The sequence below is a fragment of the Sesamum indicum genome, linkage group LG10, assembly GCF_000512975.1.
Source record: "Sesamum indicum cultivar Zhongzhi No. 13 linkage group LG10, S_indicum_v1.0, whole genome shotgun sequence".
NCBI classification, from domain to species: domain Eukaryota; kingdom Viridiplantae; phylum Streptophyta; class Magnoliopsida; order Lamiales; family Pedaliaceae; genus Sesamum; species Sesamum indicum.
Window position 1 is genome coordinate 5,345,919 of NC_026154.1, and position 25,089 is coordinate 5,371,007.

Consider the following 25,089-nt stretch of genomic DNA (forward strand, 5'->3'; position numbering starts at 1 on the left):
CTTCAGCACTCGTACTTTTCCACAATCTTCTGCTTCAACACAGATCAAATTCTGGTTCACAAATGTGCTCAATAAAATGCCAGAAGCCATTTCCACTAAACTATCCCCACTCACGAACCAATATTCCAATTACTATGCTGAAGCCATCTCCGAAAACAACTTCAGTGCTGACACTGAATTCTGCTCGCGTGCTAAAATAGCCTGCTCCATCGGGTCCGATGCATACGTGACCGCACTGGTTGACAACCTCAACAAGTACGGAGGCGCCATCCCCCCACTCGAGAAGGTTGATCAATTTTCTTTCTTTAGGCTATCAACTCTCAAAAGAAGGGAACGAAATCCATCTTTCCAGTTTGAAAGTTTCCCTTCCCTTTCGCGCGTTTCTTCCTTCTCAAATTGCGTCTAAAGTTCCGCTGACCTCAGAAGGAATCGCAAAAATATTCCCCCAGTCTTCTAAAGTTGACATTGCAACAACCCTTTATTACTACAATGCTGCAGCAATAAAGGGAGAGCTCAAAGTCTGCCCAAAATCACTTGAAGAAATGATCAGCTTCTCCAAATCAGCCTTAGGTAAGAACAAGTTGCTTGCGCTAACTTCCAAGAGCACGAAAGGTCAGCCAGTGAGCTTAAGATCAATAGGATTAAACAGTATGACGTTGAAAAAGTCGTTGCATGCCATGAGATGTACCTTCCCTTTGCAGCTTACTTCTGCCATTCCCTGCCCTCATCTCAAATATATGCGGTAGACGTTGTGGAGCCGAGCACAGGAGCTCCGGTTAATACGGTTGTTGCGATATGTCACATGGATACGTGGGCGTGGCCTGAGGAGCATGTAGCATTCAAGATTGTGAAATTGGGCCCTGGACAATGCGAGGTGTGCCACTGGCTGAGTGAGATCGATGTTGCATGGCTAGCTGGCGGAGAGTAAATGTGAAGTAATTAACTGGGGTTGCAATGTTCTTGTTTATATATGTCGAATTATGTGTCCTAAATCTTAAGCTTGGTCTGTACGTGCTTAATTTCTGGTCTTTGTTTTCAAGTAAGATGGTTCCCTACTTTGCTCCAGCATAGTACTGTTTTATCTGTATTTGAACGCAAAATTAAACTATGAAATCTTTTCATCTATTCCTTATTATATTGCTTTTACAGTTTTGCTTATGATATAAATTTTGAGTTATAATATTTGATTCTCTATAGTGGAATTCTTTAGACCAAATTATGATTGAAAAAAACCTCAATTTTGCACCATAATTCATGTACCGATACTTCAAAAATATGTGACAATAGTATCACATTCTCAATATTATAATATTGGGATAATTACACTCCTTTATCCTAAAGTTTGGTATAATTACACGTAAATTTTCTGTGGTTTGAACCTCTGAAGTTTGTTTTCATCTAACAAATAAGTTTCTACATTAGTTAAAATTCACTAAATTTGTTGATATTATAAAAAAAAACTGAATGAAAATTAATATTTACTCTAGATTAAGTTATTACTGACTTGTTGCATGTTAAGTTATTTTTTTCGACTAAACTACCTTTATAGTGGTGAAAATAATTTATCTGAATAAATTAATAATAAATCAATCGAGGTAAATATAATACTTTTATTTTTTTAATATCAACAAATTCAATAAATTTTGACTAACGGATGGACTTATTTGTTGGATGGAAGCAAACTTCAAAAATGTTAAATATAATTTTTCAAATCACAGAAAATTTACGTGTAATTACACTAAACCTCAAAGGAGGAGAGTATAATTATCCAGTAATATTTACACAAAATAGTTAATGAAGCATCTCATCATTGCTACTTATAATGCAGTTATATGAAGCATTATACAAATAAATTAGTTATTATCATTTATGTCCCACGTATACATTACTTGAAAGTTCATATTTATATATATGTGAGGACGATCATTTGCCAAATGATGAAACCGTTTGATTTAAATCTCTTATAAAAAAATTATTAGATAGTGACACTAAATGTTATTGCATTGCAGTTTGACATGTACCGGAATAATAGCTACAGTTATCAAAATATAAAAAATTATGGGTACTATTTGTGACGAAACATTGGAAACCTTTTACGACGAATTTGGTACAGACTATTGCAAAGAACATCAATAACTGTTGCAAATTCCGTCGGTATTTTTAAATTCTCGTATTCATCAACTTTGACACCAAATTTAGGATGTACTTGTAAAGGTTGGTTTAAAATTTTCATTTGCATGCCAGGGACTTTTTCAGTTAAGTACCTACTTTGTAAAAATATTTTGTGATGAATGTATACTTAGATTTGTGACACATATTTTACAATGGTAATACGACTGTTGACATTGCAACTCCATCTCGAATTGTGTCCAAATTTGCTGTATATAACCCCAAACGTCGCCACTTGAGACTGATTTGGCAACAAATTTGCCACGAAATCAATCCTCCTAGGTTATCTATGCTAGAATTCACCCTAATTCCTTTCAAATCCATTACAATTTTCCTTCAACATTATCTCATAAAAAATTTTATATCCAAATTCCGGGCGAAATGACATTTGTGTCATATTTGATGAGATGGCGACATCATGCTTTTTCCCCGATTTCTGGCAACTTTTACAATAGGCTTTCCGACAAACATTATATTTTGTTTCAAAATTTTATTAAAAATTTAAAACGTATTATGCGGTGTTCTTTTTGGACCATGATGACTATCCATCACTCGAACCAATTGAGTTTTTTGTTTTTTTCTTTCTCCTAAATATCGGGAGCTAATAAACTATTATGTGTAGTGTATATAGCACATAATACCTTTTACATAAATATCTCAAATACTTTTTTGGCATAAAAAAATATGGAACTTAATTTCTAATTCTATAGAGCACCAGAAAAAATATGATTTTTCATCATGGTAAATAATCATAATAAAAAATTTTGACGCATCCTAATCAACCACGGCTACACAATGAGTATTAGCTTTTACAAGTGAGGCCAAAATATTTACTATAATTAAAAATTATGACAAATATTTTAATTATGAGTAAAATCATAGTGAATATTAATGAAACATGGTTAAAACATAAATTTTCATTCCAATTTTATTTAACCGTGGTATACAGTATTAATTTACTACGACTAATTTATATCGTAATGATTTATTGGTACAAAACAATCAATTTTTTTTGCATGAATTCCACTACAAGAAAATAGGGTATTAGAGACGGAAATTTTCGTCTCTGAAAGTAGGAACTCCATCTCTAAAACATATTAGCGACGGAAAAATCCGTGCCGCAGTCCGTGACTGAAAGCCCGTGGCTAAATTATTAGGCGACGGAAATTTCCGTCTCTAATTCTGAGACCGAACATTTCGGTCGCGGATTCTGTCGACAAACAAGAAGAAAGTTTAAGTGTAATCCATCTCTGATTTCCGTAGGCAATCCGTCTCTGATTCCGTCAATAGAAAAAGAAATTTCCGTCTCTAAAGATAAAGTATTTTTTCGTTTCTCTAATTCCGTCTCTGAAAGCAGAGACTGTTCCGTCTAATCCGTCTCTAAAACCATATACATTTCCGTCTCTAATTCATCTCTGATTCGGCCTCTAAATTTTCAAAATTTTTCGTCTCTTTATAATTTTATAATTTTGTCAATTTCAACTCTTTTCTCAATTTTTTGGTCCAAAAAAATTGTATCTAACTTGTACATGACTCGATTAAATTGTCAAAATTTTAAAATTGTAGAATTAAATTATAAATATCAATTCGTACAGGATTAAAAATACCATCCAATAAATTACATGTCTGGATCAAATTATACTTTTTCCTAGCATTTAATTATGCCTATAGTCAGGATCTTACACCTTACTGCAAATTTTATGATTTGTGTTCTCAATGTGCATGTGATGGCAATACATAAATGTATTATATAAAGTAAGGAAGGCAGGAAGTATAAATAATCTGAGTGAGGAGTCTGAATTTTGGAATCGTAGGACTAAAATTATTGAAAGTCAAGAATTCAGGCAACTCGCAAGCAAATTGAAGGACTAAAAAATCATGGGCTTCTCGTCCAAAACTTAGCCTTCAAATCCACTACAAATCGATCAAAGTTTCTGCGTGATGAGCCCTCAGCATCCAAGGAATCGTGCAATTTCTTGCTGACTTTCTGGATCTTTTGCTTCATTTGGACAGAATTTTCACCCTTCATCAAGATATCAATTTGACTAGCAACTTCCTCCCTCCGAACTTGTTCTCCCTCACAAAGGTCGACTCCAATCTTCCAATCATCAACCACTAACTTCCTGTTTGTAGGTTGGTCCACAAGAAATGGATAACAAATCATCGGTACACCATGCCATATACTTTCCAATATTGAGTTCCAACCACAGTGCGTCAAGAACCCACCCGTTGCCGGGCTGGAAAGGACCATATTCTGATTGCACCATGGAACAATCAGCCCTTTATTTTTTACAACATCCTTAAAACCCTCCGGCAAAACATCACTTTCCTGCCCTCCAATAATATCAGGCCGGAGCACCCAAACAAAATGTACTTCACTTATGAGAAGCCCATGAGCTAACTCTCCGATCTCCTCTTTGTTACTCTCTGCAATGCTGCCAAACGAAACGTACAAAACCGAGCCAGAAGGCTTAGAATTGAGCCACTGGGTGCAGTCAGACTCGGACCAAAGGCTCTTGGCTATGCTTGTTTTGGTGAGATCAGTGTAGAAGTTAATTGGACCGATAGCATAAGTTGGATGCTTCGGATTCAGGGCTGAAATAGTTTCCAATTCTAACTCCTCCACTGTGTTACATAAGATAAAGTCTGCTTTTTTCACCTGCTCAAATCCCTTCTCAGCAATCTTAGTCAACATTGGTATAGCTTCTGGATCTTGGAGATACGTCATCAAGTCCCTAGTGTTAATGGATTGGATGCCCGGAATATAGTTTATGTAATTGTCAGCATTGCCTGAGTTTTGTATAAAACGAAACGCAGTTGTTAGACAAACGAGGAAACTAACCTCTATCTATCTTGTAAACATTAATCGCCTCAAATTAAAGATGGAATATACTTAAAGGGAAAATTACATCCTTTGAAATGTGGTATAATTATACGTAGACTACATGTGGTTTGAAAAATTACATTTAACACTCTTGAGGTTTGCTTCCATCTAACAAATAAATCTCTCTTTTAATCAAAATTCACACAATTTGCTGATATTAACAAAAAAATTTGAAAAAAAAAATTATATTTACCTGCTATTGACTTATTAATGACTTATAACATGTCAAAAATAAATCTTTTTATAACTAAATTACCCTAATACATTTTTTTGCCTTAATGCATGTTAGAAGGTATATCTTCACGGTTATAAGAGTAATTTAGTCAAAAAAAAAAAATTATTTGGCCTGCAATAAATTTGTTTCAAATCAATCAAGGGTAAATATCAAATTTTATTCAATTTTTTTTGTTAATGTCAGCAAATATTCAGTGAATTTTGACAAATGGAGAGACTTATTTGTTAGATGGAAACAAACCTCAGAAGTCTTAGATGTAATTTCCACAACACAAGAAATTTACGTACAATTATCAAACTTAGAAAAAGAAAGTGTAATGATCCCTATGTTGAATTGAATATTACGATTTAAATGATTATTTTTTCTCCAATACCTGTATGTAAATTTATCGGACAAAGAAGTTGTCCTTAATATTAATCAATAATGTAATTCATTTATACATGTAATATATATTTATATATATATTAAATAAAATAGAAAATACAATATATTGGAATTGAAATAAAAAATTCAAGCCATCTTGATCGAGATGCATGGTGTGTTTGGAAAAAAATTTGCTTGCCATTTTGGTTGTCTTTTTCGTTTTGATTTCATATTTAATTTTCATCATTTTTATTTGTGTAAAAATATTTTATGGATGTGCAGAATTGAGAATATAATTGAAAATATATACGGAATTACGGATTGCATGTTTTGCCTTTTAAAATGATAGTAATTATGTCGTTATGTGAATTGAATTTTATAGTAATTAATTTACCAAAATTCCCAAATAAGAAGACAAAATATATATGAATTGTATGTGAAATTTGTAGTACAAAATTATGAAAATGACAAATGGGCTCCACATTAGACAAGATGTCTTGTCATGTTCATTTCACTTTCCTGCCCTCCAATAATATCAGTCCGGAGCATTTAATGAATTGTCTCCAACAAAAATTACATGTGGTTGTCTCCATACCATTTAATGAATTGCTTTCTAAATCTGATTTTTCCGTATTTAAAGTGAAGCAGCAGTTTCTCCTCTATCGGAACATCCAGAAAACTAAGAAATTAAATTACACACAATATCATCAATAATGGACGAAGAAGCTCAAGCTCGAGTAGATGTGTGGAAATATGCTTATGGCTTTGATACGATGAGAGTGGTGAAGTGTGTGATCGAACTAGGATTACCTGATGTCCTGGAAAATCATGGGAGTCCCATGACTCTTTCTCAACTATCATCTGCTGTGGGCTGCCCGGAGACTTCTCTCTACCGCATTTTGCGTTTCCTGACACACAATGGGATCTTCAAAAAGCTAGGTAACTCAACAGAAGATCCTGCATCAGTTTCTTATGCTCAAACGCCGCTTTCCCGTCTCCTCACCAGAGATAACATGGGCCCTTTCGTGCTTCTACAAGCCGGGCCGCCGGGACAACAGTTTGGTATGAGCGCCAAAGATTTAAAAGCTGGAAAAGGATCTGGTTTAGAGGCTGCGCCTAGTGAGGATATAATATGGATGGGTGATGTAGACGCAGCGTATGATAAGCTGTTCCAGGAATTTTTGGCATGCCACGCCAGGGCGTCCACAAAGGCGATTATCGATTACTGTCCTGAAGCATTCCAAGGAATTGGTTGTTTGGTGGATGTAGGTGGTCACGAGGGGACGGCTGTAGGCATGCTGGTGAAGGCTTTTCCTTGGATTAAAGGGATTAACTTTGATCGCCCTGAGGTGGTGGCTGAGGCTCCACCCATTGATGGGATTGAGCATGTTGGAGGAAACATGTTTGAAAGTGTCCCAAAAGCTGATGCAGTTATGCTCATGGTATGTTGGCTTTTGATTAATAGGCAAAAGTTTTCCACTTGGTTTGTTGTTTCTGCTATAATAAGCGACAGATCAGATACTTTTCTTCATGCATGTATGATTTGTTAATTTCTTCTGGCAGTGGATATTGCATGATTGGAGCGACAGCATGTGCATCGACATCCTCAAGAAATGCAAAGAAGCTGTACCGCCGGAAACAGGGAAGGTGATAATTGTTGAAGCTGTGATTGATGAAGAAGGAGGTGATGAACACACGGGTGCTCATTTGGCATTGGATATGACGATCATGGCTGCAACCGTAAATGGGAAGGAAAGGACTGCTAAGGAATGGGGACAACTTCTGGATGCTGCAGGCTTCAGCAGGCACACTATCAAGCATATGAAAGCCATCGAATCTGTCATTGAGGCCTATCCCTGATTGTGTGTGTCGCAGTGCGTTTGGTCATGGTTGAAAGATTTCAAAGTAATTCACTTCCATAAGTTGCTTTTTGGGAGAAGTAGTTGTTTCCTACTTTAACTTTATCCTTTATTAATTTTAGTTTTTAATGTATTACACTTATCACATTTTTATTGTTAATTTATATTTATATATTAGGAACAGTTTTTAACATTGTGTTACAGTACCCGTCGCAAATTGGAACGATCACAAATAAACCGTTCTTAAATATTTCTAAAGCCATTTATAAAGACGAATGTCTAATCGTTCCAAAAATCGATCCAAATTAATTCGATCACTTGCAAACCGTTCCAAAGAAAAAAGAAATTGTTCCTAAACCCGCCCCGAATTACTTTTCTTTTTTTTTTTTGTTTTTTATAGTGATTGCCTACTACCAACTTATTTGGAAATGTCTTTTAAATAAATATGTGACCTCCCTTTTTTTATCTTCGACTCTGACTCTAACTCTATTCATGTGACCGAACAACACAGATATTTTTGTTGCACTAAATTAACAATCTAACTCTACCTCAATGCATCGTTTTAAATTAAAAACTCAATAACAATAATTTTTTCTCAATTTTAATATAATTGATGGAACGAAAACAAGTTGCATTTATGAAGGAAGAAAACAAATAAAATAAGGCAAGAAAAATGCAACCTCATAAAGAAACTTTGAAATCAAACTTACTAAATTATTGTACCTCGACATATTACGAAGTAGATAAATTATTAATTTATTTTTATATCTATATCTATATATTAGAAACGATTTTTAACATTGTGTTATAGTGTTCATTGCAAATTGGAACGATCACACATAAATTATTTTTAAATATTTGTAATGTCATTTATAAGGACGGATGTCCAACCGTTCCAAAAATCGATCCAAATTAATTGGGTCACTTGCAAACCGTTCCAAAAAAAATTATTCCTAAACCCGCCCCAAATTCCGCCTTTTTTTTTTCTAGTGTAATGAAGTTTTGTTTAAGGAATTTTTAGAAACCCGCCGCAAATTCCATCATTTTTTGTAGTAATTGCCGACAATCAACTTATTTAAAAATGACTTTTAAAAAATATATGCATAATGTTTGGTTACAATTTTGCTTCGTTTCTAAGATGGGCTAAAACATGGACAATGTTTGCCTTCATTTGTTTTGAAAGTTTTGGTGGTGTTTTGAGACGTTTTGAAACAGTGTCTCATTTGTTTTTTGTCAAAATAAGTTTACACTAATTATAGGCCCTACAACTAAAAAAATTATATACATACTAAACAATGAACAATAGTTTTTATCTCCTACTAAATAATATCAAACATACCATACTTGTTTTATATTATCTCAAAAATATATATACAAACATACACACTATCTCTAACACATAATTATTTATCTTTATTTTTCTTTTTCTATCTCAACAAAATACATCAAAATAAATTAAAAATAAAACCAAATATGGTGATGACCTCCCTTTTTTTATCTTGAACTCTGACTCTTACTCTGGCTCTATTGATGTGACCAAACAACACAGATATTTTTATTGCACTAAATTAACAATTTAACTCTACCTCACCACATCGTATTAAAGACTCAATTACAAGAATTTTTTTCTCAATTTTAATATAATTGATGGAACGAAAACAAGTTGCATTTATGAAGGAAGAAAACAATTCAAATAAGGCAAGAAAATTATAGCTTTATAAGGAAAGTTTGAAATCAAACTTTCCAAATTATTGTACTTCCACAGAGTATGAAGTAAACAAATTATAGCCATTTAACGGGTAGGTAAAGGACGAAACCGTGTTTTACCTTCACCTATTCTAAATAGTATAATTTTATGATAGTATAAATACCCACCATCATTTTAGAAGGAGAGAAATCACTTGTAAGAATTCTATGTGAAGCATATTGAGTCACAGCCAATCATACGAATTTAGTCGATATCGTTTTTTGGCGACATGTGATGGTGTAAAAAATCTTAGGAGGTGATATTTCATATAATTGCAATAAAGATGGCTGAAATAACAAAAAAATAAACATATTATAAGAAATTTGAATAAGAAAAATCAACTGATTAAAATAAAGACAAAATATATTGATTGATGAGATTGATACATATCCAATTTTAGCTATATTTTTGTATTATAAGGTATAAAACATATTCATTACATTTGAATTTTTTTCTTTTCTGAAAGATGGTGGTTTCTTTATTTATATTTGTGTTTTTTGTTTGGTTATAAATTTCGTTAAAATTTATTTAAAAGGTAGAGACTATTATAATGTCTTTAAGAGATGAGGAACCATTTAAGAGATAAAGGAGTAAAGTGAAATGAAAAGTAAAAATGAGAGACTAATTAAGAGATTTGACATTATTTGATAGGGTAAATTGCAAAGACTGACCCATAACTAAGGGGGTAGGATTTTAAGGACTGTAAGTTAGACCCTGGCAAATATGTTCCGTAGCTTTAAAAAATGTAGCAATTCCTGCCCTCCGTCCAGATCTGAATAAATTTTGGACAATTTTACCCCTCAACAGCTTTAAAATCCGCAGTTTAGTCCATATTCAATTATTTTGCATTCTAATGCATATTTTTGTGCAAACTCCTCAAGAATGGTATCAGAGCCTAGGTTTATTGAAAAAATATAAGATTATATTACATTTTGATATTATTTATCTACTAATGGAGGAGACTCTTTAAGATGGAATCAAATGAAAGTTCGAGTTACGATGAAAACAGGGAATATTTTCAGATTCTGAAAATACAGAGAAGAGAATTTCTCATAGAAATTCTTGACAAGTGTTACAACGGTCGCAAGAGGATTGATCCAAAACTTCTCACGCCGGAAGAAGAGCAAGAATGGCTGAGAAATTTTGAAATTCGATAAGTACTACCAGGAAATGCAGTGAGGCATTTACACTCCACTGAAATCCATGGTAGAATTCCAGCCAGGAGAAGCAGAACTAGTAAATTCCTACATAATTTCAGTTCAAAAAATTATGACTGATTGGAAAGAACTCGAGCCGGATACATAAAAAGTTTCCCAAGACTTAAGGGATATACAAAACACGATTCAAGATTATGGACATAGGTTAATCTATATACCTATGAAGATAGAATCTTTGAGCTAAAAGGTGGACGAGGTCCTTAAGATCCTTCCTGATCTACACAAGGGCCTTATAGATCTGAGGGCAGAAATTATAGATCTAAAGAGAAACCAACGGGAGAACCCTGAGACATTGAAATCTAGACAAGAGCGAATTAGGAACGCCCTTGGAACAGTACCTCTTCTACACCAGAGAGGGAAGGCCACAAAGATTCCAAAGCCAAAGTCTAGAGAAGATCTGATTATCGCATCCATCAGATTTATAAAATAATGGAGGTAACGAGAGCAGATCAATCAGATCTACAAGAAATGGCGGAATCCTTCTCCCAACTTGAAATTGTGGATTTAGTCAATATCCAGACAAATGAAATCACTCCAGCACTACCACCGTCGGAGGGAAGTACATGCTCTAATGATCCTCCACAGGATCAACCGATGAGAGAAAGTGTGGATTTCCACACTAATGCCACTCCAACATTTGTGAGAATTAGGTTAAAGGAGAATTCAGGAAAAAATCCAAAAAGAGTGTCTGAAAATACACCTTGGGCAAGGAGCATGCTCCAGCCCTTGCATCCATATGACGCTATACTGAACCTGGATATTATTGATTTTCGAAATATCGAAAAATTGATAGACGAATGGGTTGAAGCCATCAAGATAGCAGCAACCACCCTGGAGCTCGACAAGGAAAACTTCATAAAGCTTGTGGAGTTGAGCTTTAATAGGTCTAAACTTCGAGAGTCCATAATATATAATAATTTTATATATAAGTCCAACATTGGATTAAGGATCCAACATTATTGGATTAATTAATCCAACAATCTCCCACATTGGCTATATGTACAAATTTTATAATCATGTATTATTTTAAGCTCAATTTTGCTGGTATTCCTTAATGTATCTATAAATCAATCCGGTCTATCAATCATATCAAAAGAGGACTAAAACGGCCTTTCTTATATTTATCGTAACTCAACCCATCAATGGTCACAACATTGATAAAACTGAATGACATGGATCATGATGTATATGCGTAGCATGAAAATTTCATGTCATGTGATCTGTAACATGTCTATTTCTAATTGATCCTCCTTAGACTTTAGTAAGATCACACCATAATAAAATTAGAATACAATAAAATTGTAAGGCTCATTTATGCAGAAAATGATCTTTAATAACCACAAACTGAATGACTAAAAATGTCTTTAACATGAGTACTTAAAAATTACAAACTTCCACATAAACTGTACATCTTGAAGAACTTAAACCTCTTGAAGTGATAGACACCCATACGAGTAGTGTGGTCATGAAATATTCTTGGGTGGCAATCCTTTAGTAAGCGGATCCGCAATCATGGAGTTTGTCCCTATATGGTCTATAGACAGTTTTCCACTATGTACTCTTTCTTTCTTGCTTTTATTCTTGTGTTTTGAAGTTGAGATGAGGTAAACACTTTCTGTCTTGTCTTTGTTTTAATCTTTCCTCTTCTTGAAAATAGTGTGATGTGAGTTAATTTAGAGACAAAGTCTCTTTCTGACAATTGTAGTTCACTTTGAACTGACTAAATTGTGTTGGAAGAGATATCAAAACCAAATGCACTAACAAGTTCTCTGAGAGGTCAAGTTTAGGACCACTCAATTTTGAAGCAAGACGAGACATTTTCATAATGTACCCCCTGATATTGCCTTTCCCAGTGTACCTTTTTAAAATTAGGTTTATCAAGAGTGTACCAATTTCAGCTTTCTCATTCTTGACAGACCTCTTTTCAGTATCAGTGTGAAAATCTTTAGCTCTAGTTAATATATCAGACATTGTGCCTCTGAATGCTTTTGGAATAGTCTTGTTTATAATCATTACACACATACAGTTAGATTTCTCGCACCTTTCTTTTTCCTTCTTTTCTTTAGAGGTACTCTTATTTGAAAGTGCAAGAGGGGAATCTTCCCTTAGTGCAAAGTCAAGATCCATCACCCCGAGGAATATCTCAAGGTTGTCGTTCCACGATTTGAAGTTTGAGCCATTTAGCATAGGGATGGAATTGATGTTGGTAGTAATATTAGCAGGAGCCGTCGCTGAACCCATACATGCTCACATAAGTCTTTAAACCAAAATATAAAATCACAATTAAAAAATTCAAAATAACGGTACAATAATTCTCAAGATATCGAGTACTCCATTAATATTCTATCTTTGAACAAAATATTGACTTGTAAGTGATATCTTATTGCAGTGATTAAACACTAATGATAATGACATGTTATTAAATCTTCCTTTGGGCCAATTTATTATTTACATGCGAAAGACGAATAATTATTATGTGTCTACCACCACACATGTACATAAATCTAGTTAAATATGGACCTTTCTTTGGGCCGATCGACATTAACAAAATTTACATACACACTTTCTTTTATATTTTAAAATGAATTAACGTCAACAAGAGAGTTATTTTGGTGACATGTCATTTTAATTAATTCATATTAAAATATATATATTACTGTTCCATAATTTGAATTTAATAATTGCACTGCAAAAACTGCTTCAAAAAAGATATATGGTCAACCGTTGACTGCCAAACTAGGTCGACTCGACTGGATCTAGGTTTGACCCAGACCCAAATCGACTCAACCCGATCTCTGTTTGAAGAACCCATTGTGCGCTTGCGGCGGGGTCACATCCATTGCCACCACCACTGCGCTGCTAGTCACAGCCTACCGTCGCTTCGTCGATGATTTTCGCTTAATGAAGAAAGAGAACGCAAATCTGTGATTTCACAGAAAGGGGGAAGAAGAAATCCCCCTTCCCCATTGACTCTGCACCCACTTCTCCCCAGTGCAAACAGTTCCGAGCAGTAGTGAGCTGTTGTGTCCACCGTCACAGATGCGGATCTGACGACGTCACTCGTCTGCTGGGCGGCAATCTCGACGCTGCTGCTTAATCCAACTACAATCCAACAAAAGAGAAACTAAATCTGAATCTAGATCTCAAATATGCATGTATACATACATTATTACATATAAAGATTTCTTAAACCCTAAATTTCAAATATATACATATTGATTCTAAATGTATGATTCTAGATATGTATACATATACATACTGATTTCATAATCCCTTAAAAGATAATTTTCTCCATGATTCAACAAGAGTGGCTCTAATACCAGTTGTTAGAATTTCAAATACTTCGTAGTGAAATAACAATTACTACCAATCCTAAAATTGATCATGTTAAATCAATAAGAAATACGATAACTGTAAATTTGCAAGCGTACCTGAACCCATACCCATAGAAAACTAAATGGAATTGTGTCAACAACCTGCAGATCAACATGTTCTCACAGTGTTTCCTTTAATTTCTTTTATTTCTGATTTATCTCAGATAATGGAATGTCAAAAGATATAATGAAACAAACGTGTGATCTGAGGACGACATATATATAATAATAGGTATTTCCATTTCTTCCCATCACTAAAATTGAAATTAGCATTAGTGTTTACACATTAAAGGCCCCATATCCTATCTGTTACATTAAGACCCAAATTACTGAAATATTATTTGATCACTTTATTCAAGCTAAATTTCAATCGTCCATACACAATTATTTTGCATATAAATCCAAGGTTGGATTAAGAATCCAACAATTATTGGATAATAAATTTAACAATTTGTACTACACGTCATATTGTTGAGCAACTTGGACCTTATTTTTTGTATTTTGTGCTAGTCTCTGTCATTGATTAAAGAAGTAGCTCCCACACATATAGTATTTTATCCCCAATAGCGATCGATTGGGTCTGATGCCATTGTTTGGTTCCCCACCCAATCAATCAGCAGATCCAACCCTCAGTTCAAGCGAGCTTACTATAGACGATCAAGTGCCAACTAACCTAGATTTTAATCGTTCTATTTTTTTTTGTAAATTATTCTTTTAAGCCGGTCCTTCATTGATTTGAATTATCAAATTCATCACATCTCTCGTTGCAACTTTGCAACAGAAATTTCATCGTTGTTATTTTTGTCGCAAAACCGTTGATACAAAATACCAAAAAACTAGTCACCATTACCAACGACAACATCCATGGCAGACTCCTTTAATATTGTGCAGACTTTTGTGATAATATATATAGCTACCTTCGCCTACTTCCTACTCAGAAAAAAAAAGAAAGAAATTGCGATGGACATATCGTTGCAAATTCAATTGTCTTTTGCTAGATGGTTTTGGTGAAACCGATGCTTATTCTTTTTCGTGCTTGCATAATCTAGTAATTTATGTAGACTCTATATAATATTTTGGACATATCAATCTATTTTACTTTACATTTTCATATCGCTTTCCTTTTTAATTTCAAAATTTTTGATGTTGATTAATCGTTTGTAGACAATATAACGTATAAATCTATAAATTTTTTAAAATGCTCATAATCAATACAGAAAACAATTGTTTCTAGAACCCTGTTATACGGAAAGTGTTGGAAAAATAATGGCCCATGACCAAATAAGGTAGGTTACTAAATGTACCCACCTGGAAGGCTCAAGGCCCAGCTACTTTGGCCCACTCACTTAACCCAAGCCCACAACCCACAACCATGAATCCAGCCCGTCCGAACCGGTTGGTATTATTACTTAAATATATTGCACCCTAACCCTACTTCATTTTTACCGCCCACTTCCTTTCTTCCTCCTTAACAGCACTGTCCCCTCTCCTCTCTCTCTTCTTCATTTCGTGCAGTTTTCTCATGGATGTTGGGACTTCATCCACCGCTATTTTACCTTGGCATTTGCAACTAAAGCCACCTTAAATTAATTCAAGATATTGAATTAACAGGTGATAAGAATGTTGATGATTATTCTGTCATTATTTTGTTGAATGCAATCCCTGATGATTATAGCGATGTTAAAGCTGTCATTAAATACGGTAGAGATAATATTAGTCTTGACACTGTTATTAATGGCTTAAAAAGCAAAGAAAATAATCTAAAGACTAACAAATCGTATAAGGAACAAAATGAGGTAAATTTTGTTAAAGAAAAATCAAAATATAGAAATTCCTTTCATAAAAGACATAGCAAAGAAAGGAATAAAAATGACAACAGTATGAGTCTAGTGATAATGAAGAAGAAGCTAAGGAAGAAAAATATAAAGATAGGAGATTCTATAATTGTGGCAAAAAGGGTCACTTTATAAAAGATTGTAAAAGATCAAAAAAGTTTTAAAAATAAAAAAGAAACAAACTTCGTGCTTGAAGAAGAAGAATTAACTATTTATTGATTTTGTATCAATCTATAATTCTTCGCCTTATGATAATTTTGTGTAACTTTATGCTGAGTGCAATGTTTCTTCGTGAATATAATAAGTCTTTGTGTCTTGAGCCTACGCGGCTAAGTGTCATTGAAAATGAGCCTATGTGAACATTCATTGTCAAATCATATCTTTTTTATATATATTTATATATATGTGTATGGGTATATATATATATATATGTATTTATGTATTTTTAAATGGTGGCAAACATTGAGTTTGTTTTGACTCGTTCGAAGATAACCGAAAAATGAAAACAAACATATTTTACATATCTTATAAATTCAAATGAGATTTTTTGCATGAGATACTCTTCTCGATAGTGATGTACCAAATCAACTACAACTATAAATATGACTCAGAATCATCATTGTTCTCACAAATTGAACAAGTGATAATATCATCGAGAAGGAAAATGGCACACGCCACTTCTACTTTTTTTCCACGATCTTCTGCTTCAACACAGATCAAATTCTGGTTCACAAATGTGCTCAATAAAATGCCAGAAGCCATTTCCACTAAACTATCCCCACTCACCAACCAAGATTCCAATTACTATGCTGAAGCCATCTCCGAAAACAACTTCAATGCTGACACTGAATTCTGCTCGCGTGCTAAATTAGCCTGCTCCATCGGGTCCGATGCATACGTGACCGCACTGGTTTACAACCTCAACAAGTACGGAGGCGCCATCCCTCCACTCGAGAAGGTTGATCAATTTTCTTTCTTTAGGCTATCAACTCTCAAAGAAGGGAACGTAATCCATCTTTCCAGTTTAAAAGTTTCCCTTCCCTATCGCGCGTTTCTTCCTTCTCAAATTGCGTCCAAAGTTCCGCTGACCTCAGAAGGAATCGCAAAAATTTTCCCCCAGTCTTCTAAAGAAGACATTGCAACAACCCTTTATTACTGCAATGCTGCAGCAATAAAGGAAGAGCTCAAAGTCTGCCCAAAATCACTTGAAGAAATGATCAGCTTCTCCAAATCAGCCTTAGGTAAGAACAAGTTGCTTGCGCTAACTTCCAAGAGCACGAAAGGCTCAGCCAGTGGGCTTAAGATCAAAAGGATTAAACAGTATGACAGTTGAAAAAATCGTTGCATGCCATGAGATGTACCTTCCCTTTGAAACTTACTTCTGCCATTCCCTGCCCTCGTCACAAATATGCGGTAGACATTGTGGAGCCGAGCACAGGAGCTCCGGTTAATACGGTTGTTGCGATATGTCACATGGATACGTCGGCGTGGCCTGAGGAGCATGTAGCATTCAAGATTGTGAAATTGGGCCCTGGACAAGGCGAGGTGTGCCTCTGGCTGAGTGAGATCGATGTTGCATGGATAGCTGGTGGAGAGTAAATGTGAAGTAATTACTATCGACAAATTCAATAAATTTTGACTAACGGATGGACTTATTTGATAGAAACAAACTTCTAGGTATTAAATATAATTTTTCAAATCACAAAAAATTTACGTGAAATTACACTAAATCTCAAAGAATGAGAGTATAATTATCCGTGTAATATTTACACAAAATAGTTAATGAAGCATCTCATCATTGCCACTTATAATGCAATATATGAAATATTATACAAATAGATTAGTTAGTGTCATTTGCCAAATGATGAAACCGTTTGATTTAAATCTCTTATAAAAAAATTTATTAGATACTGACACTAAATGTTATTGCATTGCAGTTTGACGTGTACCGGAATAACGGCTGCAGTTATCAAAATATAAAAAATTATGGGTACTATTTGTGACGAAACATTGGAAACCTTTTACGACGAATTTGGTACAGACTATTGCAAAGAACATCAATAACTGTTGCAAATTCCGTCGGTGTTTTTACGTTCTCGTATTCATCAGCTTTGTCACCAAATCCATTACAATTTTGCTTCAACATTATCTCATAAAAAATTTATATCCAAATTCTGGGCGAAATGACATTTGTGTCATATTTGATGACAGATGGCGACGTCATGCTCTTTCCCCGAGTTCTAGCAACTTTTACTATAGATTTTCCGACAAACATTATATTTTGTTTCAAAGTTTTGTCAAAAATTTGAAACGTATTCTGCTGTTTTCTTTTCGTACCATGGTGATTATCCATCACTGGAATCATTAAGTTTTTTTTTTTGTTTTTCTCTCGAATATCAGGAGCTAATAAACTATTATGTGTAGTGTATATAGCACATAATTAATACTTTTTACATAAATTAAAATTAAATTAATTAATAACTATAGAAATACAAAAGTAGATTGAATACAAAAATAAATTTAAATTATTTTACTAACTATTTACCTAAAAAGTATCAATTTAAATCATTATTTTTGTATAGTCATGATGGTAACTTTGAACTAATACTATCTTCTATCAGTATATATATTTTATTGTTTGATTTTTGAATATTTACAAATGCCACAAACGGCTTCAGAATTTTGAATTCAAGAAACTATTAAAAAATTAATGAGGGCAAACCAAACTTGATTTCTTCCATTTTCACAAAATTAGGGCAAAAAGATGGGAAAATATTTAACTAAATTTTTAATTAGAAGATGTACTAGACATTTTTAGTTGAATTGCAAAATGAAGAAAAAATAATTTCTATCAATTCATATATATAATTAAGCATTTTGACTTATAAAATAATTGTAAAAACATGAAAATCAAGAAGAGTAAATAGAAGTGCGAGAAGTATGCATAATTACCATAGGGAAAGTTGCACTTTTAGTCCCACAATTTTTGGGCTTAGCACATCTAATCCTATAAGATAAATATTATATTTTTTAACCCGTAAAATAAAAATTATAACATATTTGATCCCATAGGATATTTTACGCAAGTTCTATATAATATCTTGGCACATGTATATCAATTTTACCTTTTTCCTATCACTCTCCTTTTTTTTCAGAATTTCTGGTTGTTGAATTATACTCTTATTAATTGTTTGTGGATAGAAATATATATAGTATTGGAAATGCTCATAGTCAATACAGAAAAAAAATTCCTTTTTAGGAGCCTTTTATTTGCAACTATAATATTCTATTTCTTATATATTCAAATGTCAAAAACTATGTTCATAATATTAGTATGATGTTATTAACTTTTTAGTTAATTTCACCAATAATTTTCAATTTTAGTTAATTTTTTCCTTCTCGTTGTTTAATTTTCTAATATAATACGTAAGTTTAGAAAATATTAATGTTAAATTTGGTGAATCTCGTAAGTTGCAGTAATATTAGACTAGTATAAATTATATATCAACATCGACATGAAATTCACGTTTTGGTACTTGTCTCTATCAATTTGAAGATAATTGTGTTAGAATATTAAATAGTTCATAGTGAAATAACAATCACTATAATCTTAAAACCGATTATGCTAAATTAATATTGAATACGATAACCGTAAATGCGGAAGCGTACCTGAATCCATAGCCGTAGGGAGCTGAATGGAGTCGTGTCAACCACCTTTCAAATCAACATGTTTTTACAAAGTTTCCTCTAATTTTTTTTTTTCAATAATCTCTCTGATAATAGGATGCCAGAAAATATATTGAAGTCACATGTGATCTGGGGACCACACACACACACACACATATATATAATAATAATAGGTATTTCAATTTCAGGCCATCACTAAAACTGAAATTACCATTAGTCTCTACATATTAAAGGCTCCATATCTTATCTAATACATTGAGACCCAAATTACTATAATATTATTTGATCACTTTATTGGGGCTAAAATTCGACCGACCATATTAGATAATTATTTTGAGCAACTTGTACCTTACTTTTGGACCTTACAATTTGTACTACTCGTCATATTGTTGAGCAACTTGGACCTTACTTTTGGCGTTCTGTGGTAGTCTCTGTCATTGATTCAAGAAGTAGCTCCCACATGTATAATATTTTATCCCCAATAGCGATTGATTGGCTCTAATGCCATTGTTTGGCTCCCCTCCCAATCAATCAGTAGATCCAACCCTCGGTTCAAGCGGGCCTCCTATAGACGATCAAGTGTCAACTAACCTAGATTTGAATCGTTCTGTTTTTTTGTGTAAATTAGTCGGTCTGTCATTGATTCGAATTACCAAATTCATCACATCTCTCGTTGCAACTTTGCAACAAAAATGTCGTTGCAGTTTTTTTGTCGCAAAACTGTTGATACAAAATACCAAAAAACTAGTCACCGTTATCGACGACAACATCCATCGCAAACTCCTTTAATATTGTTGCAAACTTTTCTGATAATATAGCTACCGTCGCCTACTTCCTACTCCAAAAAAAAAAAAAAAAAAAGAAAGAAAGAAAGAAGTTGCGATGGACATATCGTTGCACATTCAGTTGCCTTTTGCTAGATGGTTTTGGTGAAACCGATGCTTATTCTTTTTCATGCATGCAAAATCTAGCTATTTATGTAGACTCTATATAGTATTCCGGACATATCAATCTATTTTACTTTACATTTTCATATCGCTTCCCTTTTTTAATTTCAAAATTGTTGGTGTTGATTAATCATTTGTAGACAGTATAACGTATAAATCTATAAATTTTTTAAAATGCTCATAATCAATTCCGAAAACAATTGTTTCTAGAGCCCTCTTATATCCAAAGTATACTATTCTATTTCATATATATACGAATTCCAAAATATTAATTTTTTGGGATAATTTCAGTTTTTGTATCTAAGGTATACCTTTTTTTAAGTTTTAGTACCCAAATTTTCAAATTATCAAATTTGGTAGCTAAAGTTTTTAATTTTGATCCACCTGAGTACCCTCCGTTAGGTTGACTGTTAAAACAAACGATCAACCTAATTTTACAGAAAAAATTAGGCGGGATCTTATCTATATAAGGGCATGTTTGGCTGCCATTTTGTTGAACACAAAAAATTTCTATTTTAATTTCAATTTTATAATTAAAGACAATCATGTAAAGAAAAAATATTTTTAACCCAATTTCTATTAGAAAAATACTAAATCAAATTGTTAAGAAAATACCAATTCAAATGTTTCCTCCTAGTTTAAATCATTATGGAAATAAAAATACATGCTAAATGTGGAGTAATGTAGAGATAATTGCCTAGCAATAATTCAAGAAAACTAACAGAGTCTTATATTCAATCACCACTTACATTGTTCGCAAAAAATAAACAAAGAAAAATCGGATAAACCACTCAAAAGGTGTTAATGTACTTTTGAGTCAAATAAAATTACAGATCCATACTTTGATATATTATATATTTGTTTGCTCGCAAAATAAAAAATATATTTTAATTATTATTTTTGGTTGAGAGAATTTTGTCTATAAATTTATTAAAATTTTCTATTTCACTAGTCACAAAAAAAACCAAAAAAAAAAATTATTTGTTAAAAAATTAAAAAAGAAGTATGAAAAAGTATAGCATAGTCCCTTGATAAATAGAGTATGACATTTGCATAGTGACCAAGCAAAAAGGAAAAAAAAAAGTGTCTTTTGAAATTGGTATTTTTTGATAGAAATTGGATTAAATATGTATTTTTTAAAAATTATTATCCTCAATTATGAAATTAAAATCAAAATAGAATTTTTGTTGTGTGTTAAATAAAATAAAAGACAAATATACCCTTACATAGACAAGTTCCCACCTAATTTTTCCTCCAAAATTAGATTGACCATTTGTTATAACGACCAACTTAACAGGGCGTACTTAAGTAGATGAAAATTAAAAATTTTGGATATTAATTCTGATGACTTCAAAATTTGGGGTACTAAAATTGAAAAAATATACTTTGGGTATGAAAAATGAAATTATTCCTTAATTTATTCATATAAGTAAACTATCATTAACATTTTACTTAATTGATTAATATTTTTCACTTTTTATAAACTTATTTTGTTTATTGGTTAAATTTCATGTACACACTCCAAATTATCCCGTACTTAAAAAAGTTTTGTATTTTGGTCAATTCAGTATACGTGGAGTAAATGATAGAATACTATAAATTTTGTATCAACATTGACAGCCAATTGCCATTTTTGTACTCGTCTCTATCACTTTGAAATTAATAAAATTTTACCATTCTTCACCAGATATAAGACGAAATATTTTTTTAATACCATAAAATAAGGGTATAATTTTTTTGGGTACCACAATTATGACAGGTGATTCTTTCAGTCTCCTAAAGTTAAATCAAGTCTTTTTAATCCGAAAAAGGTGATTTTTAGACTTTTTAGTTCCAAAATCACAATGCATTTTTAGTCCCAAACAATCTTTTTATAGTCCCAAAATCATACCGCACATGAGTTTTTGGAACTAAAAAGACGTAATTATGAGTTTTATGGAATTAAAAGCGACACCTTTCATAGTTGTGATACCAAAAAAAATTCTACCCTTATTTTATGAGACTAAAAAAGTATTTTACCCTCATATACAACATGACTAATATACTAATATAAATTTCGTATCAACAATAGACAAACAATCGACATTTTATTATTCGTCTCTATCACTGTAAAATTAATAAAATTTTGCCCTTCTTCATTTTATTGATGAATTTATTACGTAGCATGAATAAGAGACTACTATAAATTTTGTGTCAACATCAACAGGCAATTACCATTTTTGTACTCGTCTCTATCACAATGAAAATAAAATTTTAATGTTCTTCATATATATTATGGAGCAGCTTGGACTCTTATTTTTGACAGTTTGTACGCAATCTCTATCTTTATGATGATGTGTCCTATTGTTTACATAATCCAGCAAAGTACGTAGTAACTGAAAATTCAGAATTTCCCCAATAAAGAGTAGCTAAATTAGCAAAGACTGAGAGGTTATGGGCTCAAATTCTGCTTCTTCGTAATATTTATTGTGTGGGTATAAATTATTATTTGATATTGAAAATCAATATATATGTTAACAGTTAGTAATAATTGAAACTTAAAATATAACTGTAATCAATTCATTTAAATTAAATAATTAGATTTTTTTTTTTTTTGTGTTTCTTGGATATACTCTTGTCTGTTTGTCCACAAAAATTCATTTTCTGCGTTAATTCATTTAAATTAAATAATTAGAATAGAAATTTATTAATTCAAATTTTCCGTGCTTCCTCGATATCATTAGTTCATGTAAATTAAATTTGTCATCGTTGCACGCAGCCTCCGCGAGCATATATAAAGAATTATGATGTGATTCATGGAACGCGTCGAGAGGGTAAAAATTGCTCTATTTATGATAGCAAAGAGGGATAAATTGCTCATTTTCATTAACACGGGAGGATAAATTGCAGGCAAAATTGCATAAAATCTTCCTGTGTTTTAACAACTCCGCAAACCCCCTCCCTAATTTGAAAATAGGCGAAACACCCGTCTAATTCGGCTCTCTCCTTTTTCTGAGGTGTAATGGGTTAAATTATTTCATCGCTTGATCGTTATACCCTTATATGGACTGGTTTATATTATATAAAAATAATTAAAAATTATTATTATACCCCCATCCCCACCCCCGCACCTAATCTGGCAAGTTCGCTGTCGCCCCAGATCAATATGTCACCGCCAAAAATAGAAAAGAGGGCGACGACTTAAAAAGACGCTATCTCGCCCCCTAATCAGCAATGGCAGCGATGCTGCCCTCTTGTGCGTGAGCGGTAACCATCGCTGTTGCCCCTAGTTTTTTTCTAAATTTTTTTAATTAATTAATTATTTTAATGATTATTATATATTTAGTTAATTATTTTGTCTGATATACATATATATTTATTAGATTTTTTTGTTTTAAATACATATAATATTAATTTTAATTTATAAAAATAATATAATTACTAAAATATTTAACATAAATAATAATTTAAATTAATTTATAAATTATAATTACTGTAATTGCTTAAGATTTATATTCATGTACATATCTAAATTTGAAAAATAAAATTTACTATACTATTCTTTTTAATGTAATTTTTTAATTTTTTGTTATTTTATATTTAATATAAATATATTTTTTTAAAAAATTGGAATAAAAAATGATAATGTAATAAATATGTATATAAAAATATATTTTTACTTTTTGGTATTTGTAAAAATTTAAATAAAAAATAATAATGTATAATTTTTATAATGTAATAAATTTAAAAATAATTCATTTAAGATTTGTTTAAGTATATGATATTTCAATTAGTTAATAATTTATTTCTATAATTAATTAATATTCATATTTATTAAGATATTTAAATTTTATATTGTGCTTCTAATTTAATTTTTTAATTTAAATTATTAAACATTAAAAATTTTATATAATTTTTTCTAATTTTTAAACAAATACTCAAAAATGATAATGAAAAAAAAAATACTCAAAACAAGTTAAAAGCAAGTTAAAAAAAATGCCCAAAAACTATTATATAATCACATAGAGACATTTTAGTCATAATGACAACAAAAAATCTTGTAAGGACACCAAAATAGTCCAAAAATTGCACCACTTGCAGGATGGGTGCACACTCCATCAAATTCTAACGGTAAGGGGTTTTTTTGGCAGGGGTTTACAAAATTTGAGGAGGATTTTTTTACTATTTTCAAAGCGTAAGGAATTTTTTTTAGTTAATTTAGGAAAAGATAGGGGGTAAAAAAAAAATTATCAGTAAATTGCACTTAATCCTAAATTCCTATATCTTATTTTTAAATTTTATAAATTTAGAGTTAAATACAATTTACCCCTTAAATTAATTGAAAAGTGCAAAAAAGGCCCTATATATAAAAAAATAAAATATAATTTACCCCATCCATTATGACACTAAATATGATGCAATTTACCTTCCTTTTGGTAAATTGTATTTAACCCTATAAATTTATTCAAAAAAATATTACGGAATACTATACATATCTTATGAATTCGAATGATATGTTTTGCATGAGATACTATTCGCGATAGTGATGTTTTCACTCGTCCCGCATATAATCGAAAAATGAAAACAAACATATTTTATATATCTTATAAATAGAAATGATATGTTTTGCATGAGATACTGTTCAAGATAGTGATGTACCAAATCAACTACAACTATAAATATGACTCAAAATCATCATTGTTCTCACTCAAAATCAGCATTGTTCTCACAAATTGAACAAGTGATAATATCATTGAGAAGGAAAATGGCACACGCAATTACTACTTTCTTCC

General features: G+C 32.1%; 2 protein-coding genes across 2 annotated transcripts; one reads left to right on the top strand and one right to left on the bottom strand.

Annotated features, from left to right (window-relative positions):
- LOC105172099 (UDP-glycosyltransferase 86A1-like) lies at positions 4,046-4,897 on the bottom strand. The gene has a single exon (XM_011093437.1). It carries the CDS (start codon positions 4,895-4,897, stop codon positions 4,046-4,048), a length of 852 nt encoding a protein of 283 aa, XP_011091739.1.
- On the top strand, positions 6,264-7,806 carry LOC105171977 (3'-hydroxy-N-methyl-(S)-coclaurine 4'-O-methyltransferase 2-like). Its single transcript, XM_011093280.2, has 2 exons — positions 6,264-7,093; positions 7,215-7,806. The coding sequence occupies exons 1-2, from the start codon at positions 6,365-6,367 to the stop codon at positions 7,509-7,511; spliced, it is 1,026 nt and encodes a 341-aa protein (XP_011091582.1). The 5' UTR covers positions 6,264-6,364; the 3' UTR covers positions 7,512-7,806.

Coding starts and splice junctions, on each gene's coding strand:
- LOC105172099 (XM_011093437.1), bottom strand. CDS start 4,897: ATGACGTATCTCCAAGATCCAGAAGCTATACCAATGTTGACTAAGATT.
- LOC105171977 (XM_011093280.2), top strand. CDS start 6,365: ATGGACGAAGAAGCTCAAGCTCGAGTAGATGTGTGGAAATATGCTTAT. Junction 7,094..7,214: donor CTGATGCAGTTATGCTCATG/GTATGTTGGCTT, acceptor TTCTTCTGGCAG/TGGATATTGCATGATTGGAG.